The 12,359-nt window shown below is 40.4% G+C and overlaps 1 protein-coding gene across 1 annotated transcript in view; it reads left to right on the forward strand.

Annotated features, from left to right (window-relative positions):
* Positions 1 to 12,359, forward strand: part of LOC145408169 (uncharacterized) — a 213,681-nt gene that overhangs the window by 169,879 nt on the left and 31,443 nt on the right. The window contains exon 9 of the mRNA XM_080278923.1: positions 4,238 to 4,489. Coding sequence (XP_080135049.1) covers positions 4,238 to 4,489 — 252 coding nt within the window. The remainder of the gene's footprint in view (positions 1 to 4,237; positions 4,490 to 12,359) is intronic.

Below are 12,359 nucleotides of genomic sequence, written 5' to 3' on the forward strand. Positions count from 1 at the left end.
AGTCCGGACACTGCCACGTTAAAAGGGGGTGCCAAATCCCTGATCATGCACTTCTCACAACATTCATCCAGCCAGCTTGATCTCTTGTCAGTTCCCTTGTGTCGCCAACTTCCAAACCTCACTTCCTCACACATTCATCCACCATATCTCTCCATCATCTCCTTGGCCTACCTCACCTCCTCCCTCCTTCAATTTTGCCCTGATATACCTTTTTCGCCACTCAATTGTTATCCATTCTCTCCACATGACCATACCATCTCAGTATACGCTCTTCATTTGTAATGTTCACTGACTTTCTCACTCCACATCTTTCACGAATCACATTATTTTGCATCCTATCCACCCTCTGTACCCCACATACATTCCTCAGCAGCCCAGTCTCCACTGCTTTTACTCTTGACTTTTCATTTTCATGCCACACCATAGTCTCACATCCATATGTTAAAGTTGGCACTAACACTCCTTCATGTAAGCCTCGTTCAGCTGCAACACTCAAGCCTCTGTGTCTTGTCAAGGCCTTCATTGCACCAGCTACTTTTCTTCCTAGTGTCACTCTACTTTCAGCTTCTTTTGCACATTTTCCTCTCTTTTCTGTCACTGTACCCAGGTATTTGAACTATCTCATCAATTCCAGTCTCTCTGCATTCACTGTAACATCGCACTTCTCTCTCAATAACCATCACTTTACTCCTTTCTACATTTACTCTCAAGGCATGACGCTCTCACCAAAACTCTGCTCTAGCCTACCAAGTTCTTGTCCAGTACTTGCAAACAGTACTGCATTATCAGCATAAAACAAATTTGAGATATTTCATCCATGACCATTCATCAAGAATTTCCTCGCTTCTTCTGGTGACGCTTTTTGGTGTATTTGGATTAAACATTAGTTTTGCTCCAGTTCATCTTTAGCCCTGCTTTGAGACTTTCTTTGTTCATGTCATTTAACATTTATTGCAATGTCTTTGCTGTTTCTGAGATTAGGACACTGTCATCTGCAAATCTTAAATGGTTTAGCTTTTCTCCATGTATGTTTACTCCTTTGTTTTCCCAGTCTTGCTTTCCAAAAATACTTTCTAGGCATGCTGTAAATAATTTTGATGAAATTATCTCCCAGACACATGCCCTTCTCACTCATAATTTTTTCTGAGTCTTTATGTAATTTAACTGTAGCAGTTTCCCCTTTATATATGTTTTTGAGCAGTTTTACCGTGTTCTCATTTACTCCTTTCATTCATTCATTCATTCATCATCTACTCCACTGTCGCCCCGTGAGAGGCATAGGAGCCCAGGGCTAGGCAAATTGGTCCTGACATTTAAGATGAGAGTGACAAGGCTCACCCATCCCAGGGTGGCATTATGTGAACAGTCAACCCTAACCACCCCTTGGATAAAAGCCTACACTGGTTCAATCTGACTGGAGTGCTTTAATTACCGACTAAACCACCAGGCACCATAATTTGGTTATATGGTTACCACTTGAATTTGGCTCTATATTGTATTTTGTTTTTCTCTTGGAGGGAACTGTTACTGCGGGCTCATGGCCTTTGGTTCCTTCTTCCCCGCATTAAAAAAAAAAAAAAACAGCACAGCGAATGATTTACTGGTGAACAGGAAACCATTTGGCTTGTCACTCAGTGTAGAGTCACCCCTAGACAGAAAGATGAGTAAAAAATGAAGGAAAGAAAAGAATAAGAAAAGATATAAGGAAGGAAGAGGGGAAGGGGCAGGCACTCGAGCAGCACTAAATCGAGTGATTGGATGGTGAGTGTTCCCACCTACCACATTAAAACCTAAATACATCAGTTTATTACATTCTGTAGTGTTCTCAGTTTGCTGATTCATTGTGTGTAGGTGGTCAGTTGTCAAATATCTGCATTGGGATCCTGCTTGTTCATGAGGTTGTTTTTCATCCAAAATTGTTGTTAGTCTGTTTGCAAGGACTTCAGTGAAGAATTTGTAAATAACTGGTAATAAACTAATGGGTCAGTAGTTACTAAGATCTTTTGAGTCGCCTTTTTTGTAATGTAAATTATTTGAAGGTACGGTACGTGGTAAAACCTTTTGGCCCATCAGTTGGAGCCAGGATTCTGTGGGCTTGAATGATGAGTGAATGAAAGTGTGGCCTATTGAGTTGGGCAAACCTTGGCTGTCTGGATGCAGCTACGCTTCACCTCGCCCTAGGGTGGGAAAGGAGGTCCAAATGATGATGATGATGAAAATAACTATTGCATTACAACTTGTTTTGGGAATTTTTTATACACTGTAAATAAGTGGGTGAGCCTGTTTTGCACTTCTGCTCCTGCATCCAACAGTAAATCTGCTACTATTCCGTCTTCTGGGGCCTTCCCTCTTCATATTTTAAGAGAAATGTTTACTTCTTCTGGTGTTACCTCAGATATTTCACTTGTATCAACTGAAAAGTTAGCTATTGGTACTGTTGTCTTTGATGCATACAGTTCTTTGTAAAATTCTTCAACTCTCTTCATCATCTTATCTGTGCATTTAATGACTTCACCATTTTTGTCTTTCAGTGATATAATTTGTTGCTTTCTTAGTACCATTTTACTTTGGACCTGTTTCATACTTTTCCATTTTTGATGGTTTCTTTGATCTGATCCAGATTTCTCTTTCTTTTTTCTTCTGTCTGTGTCTTGTTGATAAGTTTATTTAATTCCACTCATTCTGTTTCATCTTTCTTTGTTTTTACTTTTATTTCCTTTCTTCTTTTCATGAGCTTGAGTGTCTTTTCTGAATATTTCTAGGCTTTGGTTGTACTGTATTAGCTTTCCTTGCCACCTCTGCTGATTCTCTTAACACTCTTGTTAGTCTGTCATTCAACTAACCAGTGTCACAGCTTAACTTAGAACCTGAAATCTGTACATTATTTCTAACAGAAAGGCTGTTTTGTTTTTGCTGACTTTTATTGGGAATCTTTTTATTTTTAATCAACACCTTTTGTTGACATCATATATGATAATGAAATTCATGCTTTGTGTGTTAGAAGTGTTTTGCTGTATAGCATTCCATGAATGAGGAAGATGACCACAGATGTGGGCAACCTGGAATGAGAGCAGTGAGATATGTGTGTCTTGCCACATTAAGGGACTGGATGATGTGTAGACTGAAGAGGATGCTTAAGTATTGAGAATGTTTATGAAATGATGCATGTGAGTAGACTGTGAAGTGATTTGGACATTTTGAGAGAATGTGTGATAAATGCTGGATGAAGTGCTGTGCAGACCTGAACATGAAACCGATATTCCCACCACCAAGCTAAAATGCGATGAGATCCTGTGAAGGGCCTTGAGGATGAGGGACTCAGTTGGAATGCTGCAGAATACTCTGTGGCTTGGAAAGCAACTGTCGAGTGAAATAGGTTGATCCAAGCATACTTCTAAACTGCTATTCAAAATACAGTAAAAGTCCTGTAATCCAAATGGCAGGGGACCGAGGGTCTTTCGGACTACTGTTTTTTTCAGACTGCTGGGAGGGACCTCTGAAATCATCAGAAATATATATGTAGCCATTAAATAAACACCTAAAATTAAATGGGTTATCGTTATACTCAGCGGAAATGCAAAGAATTGTTGCAGGCAGTTACAGTACATCGAAATTGAAGAGCAAGTCCAAGCCAGCCAAATCCTCAGATGAATCCCAGAAAAATTCAAAACTCACCCCCAAAATTAGAAAAATTTCACCTAAAAAATTTTGGAATATTGGGATATTCAGATTATTGGTGGTCGGATTGGAGGACTTTTACTGAATGCAGTATGTATTTTCAGTTTAATGTACGTGTTCCCTGTGTGTCAGCAAGTGGGTAGGCGGAGGGTTAGTGCCGCTCCCCATAAAACAGCTAACTCAAAGACAAACAGTCTCCCCACACAGGATTATGACATCTGACTGTAGAAAGATAGATAGATAGATTTTCGGTTTAATGTACAGTGAATTGCACTGTATTTGACCTTCTTATACAGCACTGGATTTTTGCATTTGAGACAAATGATCTCACTCGTTACGTATGTTAATGTCTTTGAAGTTTCTCTTTCGTAAAACCTCAAGAGATGGTTGATTCTGTATTTTGCCTTCAGCACCACTATGTTTGGTGTCACTTGCAAGGATAGCGATAATGCACTTTTTCAGTGTCTCCACTATCTTTATGAGGGGGAGAAGTGATGTTCTGACTCTACGTAAACCAGTTTTTTTCTGCCTGCTTTTAAATTTTCTGTTGTATGTGCAGATAGAAGTGGGACCACCATTTCTGTATCCAACCAACCATGGGAGTGCAGCAACTACATTGAAGCGGCTTGGTGGATATATGGGGCGGCTGCAGGGGGAACCGGTGCCCTTGGTGGTGTTTGGTGGACCTGGAGCTGTTGAGAGAGCAGTTGGTGCCAAAGATGTCATGTCTTGCTTCTCTGATAAAGCTGACCGTCTTGATGGCTTGGAACCAGCCACCACTGACCACAGTCGTGATGTACTACTTGCAAAGGTGAGTGTAAATTGACAAAGATGAGTGTGAGTTGATACAGATGTTTTATCAATGTGTTCTACCAGAGTAACAGCTGTAGCATTAACTTTTCAGTCCAATAACTTTTATTCTTGTTGTCGCCAAGTGGTGTAACTTATTTTTCAAGAGACTTCTGAGAATGGAAATATTATATGTAGCCTTCATTTGTCTTCACTACTAGTTATTTGTCAATAAACTTGTCTGGATCTGGATGTAGCAAAAATATATAAATAAAACATATCAGTGGATTAAAAGAGTTAACTTCCTGAATACAGCTGGTATCTCCTTAGTTGAACGAGTGTTTGGTGGGAACAATTTTGGAAGGTTCTACCACTGAGCTCTATAGTATGGAGAGGCTATCTCTGCTGCGAGCGTATGATTTTGGCTGCCATATTGAAACACCAGCATTCATATTCAAATTCAAATACTTTATTTCCACTAACCAATGGTTATTAATAAAGATACATTTGTCGCTTATAATACAAAAACATATATGAGTTATGATTTTTTTTTCTGCCTGGTTCAATGAATTATGTGGGGTACAGTTAGCCAGTGAGTATAAAACAATGCCATAGGTTGTTGCAGTGCAGAATTTACTCTTTATGGCACCAAGGCAGAGAAAGGTAATGGCAGAAAGTGAAAAGATAGTGTGGTATGGATGTTGAAATGATAGTGATATTGAAGCTGTTTTACGTAGAAATAATGGTGTTGAAATGGTGTAGGAAGTCTGTAGACTATCCATGTAATGAAACTGAATGTCCAGATTGATAAAGACTGGAAGAAACATGGAAATGTCTACCAGAGAGTGTGAACAGAAGAGAAGAGGACATGGAGAGAAAGACTGGAGGTAAATGGGCCCCTTTTAGTGGCCTCATTCATGCAGGGATACTGGGGAAGAATCTTCCCGTCCCACTCCAGGGGGCACTAATGTTACAGATTAGCAACAATATATATTTCTTACTTGTGAAGTGTAATGCCATCTCTCTTTGATGAATTCCTGTGCCCATTTTTGCATCCAGAAGCAGCACAGCTGACCATGACACTGTATATTACGGAATCATTGGCTGCCTTCAAAAACCCAACAAACACCTCAGTTCAAAAACCGTGGGCTTCAGGTGTGGTGTAACATGGCTGCCACTACACTAGCACCGCCCTGGCAGCGGCTACATAAATTACGCTGTGTTACCTATGAGAAAACCTCTTCATATTATAGAGCTCAGTGGGTTCTACTCATGTATGTTGTTGATCCAAAAACTGTTGAGTTGTTTAAATAATGGTGGAGACACCAATATTCACTCATTAAGTACAACTTTCAGTTTGTAATCTTGTAATTTAGGAAATTGTTTTTGACCAAGCAACCTCACCCAAGACCCATACTCTCCTGATGAGGCAAAAATGAGTGGATCATAGGTACATAGTGAACCGTCTGTAAGAAAAGATTGTCTAAGTGAGTGTGATTCTGCTGCTGATGTTGATGATGATGATGTTGATGTAGTACAGTACAGTAAGGTCCTCTTATATGAACATCCATTATATGATAATTCACTGTTACAAGGTTAACAAATACAGTAATCCCTCGTTATATGATGGGGTTCCATTCCTGAAAACCCCACTGTATAGCGATCCTTCGTATAGCAAGTCCATTATAACATGGAGTCAGTGGGGATATGTTCCCAGACCTGCCTAAACTCTCACATACACACACCTTAGCACTCACATACATGAAATATCCTTATGTTTAAACATTTAAAGTAACACATTAATAGTGAATAAAGAGGAAAAACCATGAAAACTACAGTATACTGTAGTTCTTATCATTACTGAAGCAAGTAAGGTTGTTGATGTGGTTCCTAGACAATTCGCCGTGAAGTCGACAATTCACCGTCATAATATGGACGATTCCTTGTCAGGACAGTTCCCCGTTATTGTATAAATATACTTATTGATTAATTAATAATTTAATAACTAATTTTCAGGGGGATCTATCAAAGTCTATGTTCGTTCAATAGCGTAGGCTTTGGGTGTCATTTATAAGTTGCACATTTAGACAATAATTGTTTGTACCTTTGCTGTAGTTGACTTTGAATTATATTCTGGCGTCACCCATAGCTGTCTTCATTAATTTCCATTGGTACTACAACATCCTGGGTATATTTAAAACTGACTTTGAAGAGGTACAAGTACAGTATTCAAAAACTAGTGTACTTGCTAAGTAAACTGATATGTAAATAAACAACAGGGAATCATCCTGACAGCGAAAAGTTCTGATGGCGAATTGTCTTGTTATTGTTGTGATGGTGAATTGACTTGACAACGAATTGTCCCGAAACCTTTATATAGACATAATATGAAGATTATTCGTTTAATTCTAAAGTATGTCGATCGTTCACTTAAGGTCATTAGGCATTTATATAAATGCAAATGTCTCTTATGTAGCCATATGTTAAGATGAAGGAACGATCGTAAATCAGATGATTCACGTTTCAATATATTTATATTTTTTCAGTTAATACCCATTATTTGATGCCATATTTTACATTTACTATAAAAACAATAAACCACCATCACTTTCATCTATCTATCTGTTGCCAGATGCCTCAGTCCCGTAGGGGGTGGCCACAAACAAATCGCCTCCACGTCGCCCTGTCCCCCGTCATTTCACTGCCCTGCTCCCAACTCACACCCCTCTCTCTCATATACCTCTCCACTCCATCCCTCCATCTCATCCTTGGCCTCCCCCTCCCTCTCCCCCCCTCCACCCCACTCACATACACTCTTCTCATCAGTCTCTCACTCTCCATCATCTCCACATGGCCAAACCACCTCATTGTGTTCCTCCTAACACTTCCTATCACATCCACATCCACACCACAACACTCCTTTATGTCCTCATTTGTCAGCCTGTCTTTCCATGTGACTTCACAGACTCCTCTTAAACAACTCATTTCCACAGCTTTCACTCTTGACTTGTGTCCTTCCAACAACGTCCAAGCTTCACTTCCATACGTTAGAGTTGGTATCACAATACTGTCATGTAGTAACTTTTTCATTTCCATGCTCATTTCCTTGTTTCTTATCACTACTTTCAAGGAACCAGCAACCTTTCTTCCTTGTTGTATCCTTTCAAGCACTTCACCCTCCAAACTTCCATCCTTACTCATGACACTCTCTAAGTACTTAAACACACTCACATTTTCCATTTCCTCACCATCCAACCTCACTGTACATTCACTGACTTCACCTCTCTCAAAGACCATCACTTTACTCTTCCCTACATTCACCTTTAGATTCCGTTTCTTACACACTCTCCCAAACTCATCCACCAAGCTTTGCAGCTCCCCTTCGTCTTCACTCAACAACACAGTATCATCTGCAAACAACAGTACAAATAACAGTTTCCAAACACTGCCCTCTCTCGCCAGGGCCACTCCACCATCCACTGCTCTACCTTGTATCTCTTTTATTATCCCATCCATGTACAGATTGAACAACTGTGGAGACATGACATGTACTTGTTTCAACCCAACCTTCAAAGAGAAAAATTCACTCATTTCACTATCCACACGCACTGCAGCCTTAGCGCCATCATACATACTCTTCGCAGCATTCAACATCTTCCCAGCTACTCCATATATTCTTAATACTTTTCACAATCCTTGTCTATCCACCCTGTCATATGCTTTCTCCAAATCCATGAAGGCCACATACAACTTCCTTCCTTTGTCTAGAAACTTTTCCACTACAGATTTAAGAATGAATATCTGATCTACACAACGTCTTCCTTTCCTAAAGCCTCCCTGCTCTTCTCCAACTTTTTCCTCTGTTATTTCCCTAACTCTGTCAATAAGTATCCTACCATACACTTTTCTCATTACATTAAGAAGACAAGTGCCCCTATGATTTTCACACACTTCTTTTTCCCCTTTTCCTTTGTACAAGGGAATAATTATACCTGACTTCCAATCCTCCGGGACTCTACCTTCCTCCCAGGCCAATCTGCACATCTTCCACATCCATTCTACAACTATCACTGCCCCATGCTTCAGCATTTCACCACACACTCCATCAATTCCTGGTGCTTTCCCCAATTTGACTTTCCTCATATAACTCATATAATTAAAAAACTAGTGTACTTGCTAAATAAACTGATCTGTATATAAATGACAGATAATCGTCTTGATGGTGAATTGTCCCGAGTCCGAGGCTAAGGGACAATAAGGGCCTCACAGCCCTCACTCATCACTGTCAGAACTGGCTGGCTGGCTGGTCAGGGCTGGCTGGCTGGGCAGGGCTGGCTGATGAGGCTGGTCCGATGGACGAATGTGTGTTGTCTAGTGCCTACTGTGTGGGGATGTTTGTGTTGTGTTTGCTCATTCGTTGTTTGCTGAGCCGCGGATGATCCATCGTTGTAGCAAGTCATTCCCATCGTATAGTGAGCGTAGGGTACTAAAATTTCGACATCATATAAGTGAAATATCGTATAAAGAGGCATTGTACAACGAGGGGTTACTTTATAGGAAACTTTGGTTTGACGAGTACTGAAAATTCAATGTCTCGAGCGTCAGCTGAATACTGTATCGGTTATGAAGCATACGGAAGTCGCGGGGGAGGGAAAGCACCCCTGCAATTTTCACTAATGCATTCCATTAGGCCTTGGTGGGACACTGAACCAGCCATGGCAGTGGTGAAGTGACCTAAAGGCAGCTCAGTCCGTAGAGTGGGGACAGTGTTCTTATTGTATGGTGATCAGTGGAGTTGGAATTAAGACAGAGGAAATTAATAGTCATACAATAATGCAAGCGTGTAATTTCTCCCTTCATTATTTAATAACAGACTTGTCTAGGAAGAACAAAGTGGGTGCGTTTATATATCCGATTTCCTGATGGTTGCATGGTAGCATTTGTTTACAACCTGTGCTTTGTGCTTTTGTCACTCACTGCCAGGGATCCGTAACCCAAATTCACTCCCATAGCCCACATTCTATATCTCCCTGCCTCAGCCTGGTTGTGTCTAGAACCATTTTTTTCTCGCTTCTCATTGCAGGACTTTCAGCATGCAGTTCCATCCTAAGTTGGTTATGATGCCTAAGTGCCCAGAAAGCACCCCTTCATGCACTGAAAATGCTAAGAACACAAGAAAAGCATTTACTCTTTAGGAAAAAGTAAAAATGTTGCACGAAGGAGTTGGCTGTGGTCATGATGTAGATAGGCCCATTGTTGGAAAGTGTTCAGGTTTAATGCAGTGAGTGTGAAAAGGGTGTAGTGACTGATTTTTGTTATGAGCTGATGGACACAGGGTTAGAAAAATTCAGCTGTTACAGTATGTGACAAGTTTATGTGTTGACTTAAGAAGTCATCATCATCATCGTCATCTGGACTCCCTTTCCCACCGTAGGACAGAGTGAGGAGTAACAACGTCCAGACAGCCCATGTTTGCCCAGTCCAATGGGCCACACTTCCATTCACTCGTCATTCAAACCCTTGCAATCCTGGCTCTATCTGATATGCCAAAAAACATTCCCCACGTTCTTTAGCTTCACATAAATGTTTCCGATAGAGTCAGTCTGAATGCTGTCACGTTAACTCTTCTCAGGTAAACCAAAAATTTTATCCTTACTTAGGTAATGTGGGGTCTGTCCGAGCCCAATCTTTAAAAAATCACCAAAAATACTTACAACAACCTTATTGAAACAGTCGATTGTACACAGTTTCTGTATTCCTTTTCCTTCAATTTAGTGCAAAATGTATGGAAATATGTGATGAAATATTGTATAGAAAATTAAAATGAAAAACATTGACAAATTTTATACCAGCTGAAATTAGTGGCTGCCATACCAAAACTGATATGTTCCACCAGTTTTCTATCATTGCATGGTGTACAGTAATGGCCAGTGTTTCTGTAAGAAGTAAGAGAACCACATGCCATAAAATTTTTTTTTTGGTATGGAAAATATATATGGGAAAAAAAAAATCACAGGTTAGGTAATGTGGGGTCCACTGGACCCCAAGGCCATTTATCGCAAAAATAGAGCCAGATCCCTAACTGACCCCATCACCTCCCTAAACTAGTCTACTAGTCAGGAAGGTAGAGGGAAAACCAGATCCCAAGACCCTATAGTAATATATGAAACAACACTATGAAAAATAGGGTGGGGTCCCACAGACCCCACATTACCTAAGGAGGGTTAAAAAAGGATGCCAAATCCATGATCATGCACATCTTCTCACAACATTAATCCAGCCGGCTCGATCTTTTGTCAGTCCCCTAGCCTCAACGACTTCCATACCTTTCTTCCTCACACACTCATCCACCATATCTCTCCACCTTCTCCTTGGCCAACCTCGTCACCCCCCTCCTTCAGATTCGCTCAGGTATACCTTTTTCACCAATCTGTTGTTATCCATTCTCTCCACTTGACCATACCATCTCAGTACACTCACTTCAATTCTGGTGTCCACAGACTTCTTCACTCTGCGTCTTTCACGAATCACATTATTTCGTATCCCATCCACTCTTTGTACTACACATACATTCCTCAGCAGTCCCATCTTCACTGCTGTCACTCTTGGCTTTTCATTTTCATGCCACATGATAGTTTCACACCTATATGTTAAAGTTGGCACTAACACTCCTTCATGTAAACCTTGCCCAGCTGCAACACTCAAGCCTCTGTTTCTTATCAAGGCCTTCATAGTACCAGCTACTTTCCTTCTTAGTGTCACTCCTCTCCACTTCTTTTGCACATTTTCCTCTCATTTCTGTCACAGTACCCAGCTATTTGAACTGTCTCACCAGTTCCAGGCTCTCTCCATTCACTGTAACATCACACTGGGAGTTACCTTTTCTCTCAATTACCTTCACTTTACTCTTTCCTACATTTACTCTCAAGGGACTACACACACACACATCAGCAAAACTCTTCACTAGTCTACCAAGTTCTTGTTCGGTACTTGCGAGTAGAACTGCATCATCAGCATACAACTTTGAGATATTCCATCTATCACCAGTCATCACCATCGCTGTCTCTCTCTCCTCCATTACTCGTGTTTTTACCTCTCTCATCACCCCATCCATATATATATTGAACAACCATGGGAATATCACACAACCTTGTCACACACCCACAATATATAGGGTGTGCCACAATCCCTAGATGCCCATTTACCCTAACACATGCCTCACTACCGTCATTAAACCTCTTGACGGCACATAGCAGCATACCATCTACACCATACATGCACAAAACCTTCCACAATCCTTCTCTGTCTGCTTTGTTGTATGCTTTTTCCAGATCCATAAATGCTATAAACACCATATAATCTTTCTCACAAGGCTTCTCCAGTAGGTAGTTAGGTAAGATAAATATGTGAGTTCAGCTCTTGTGAATTAAGTTATAATACAAATTTAAACCCTGAATTGCTTGGTTGATGTGTTTATTTTTCAAGGTTGCTGCACTCATCATTACTGTAGAAGTTGCATGCAGTCAGTAGCCAGAGTTCAGAGTTTGTGGATGTGGTTTCAATTCCAGTGGCATTTTGGGAGGAGTTTTATGCTTCCATTACAGTAGATATGCAGTATCGTGGGTCATATGTCAGTTTTGTATTGTTAAGAAGCTGGATTGCTAGTTAGTTAGTGCTGGAGAATTCCCTGTGATTCCTGCATTTTTCCATTACAAGTCAGAGTTGCCAGATAGCCTGCTGCTGTGAGTGGAGGTACATTGTAAAGTTATGGATTCATTCTTACTCTCTTTTTATTTTCTCTATAATGTTTGAATTGGGGGTTAGTTAAATTATGTAATTTAAATTCACTTTGTATGCTAAAGAATTTAACTTGCTCCGCCAAAGAATTTCAA

Source organism: Coenobita brevimanus, chromosome 76, assembly GCF_032717465.1.
Source record: "Coenobita brevimanus isolate Jiangsu-jjx chromosome 76, ASM3271746v2, whole genome shotgun sequence".
Taxonomy (NCBI): domain Eukaryota; kingdom Metazoa; phylum Arthropoda; class Malacostraca; order Decapoda; family Coenobitidae; genus Coenobita; species Coenobita brevimanus.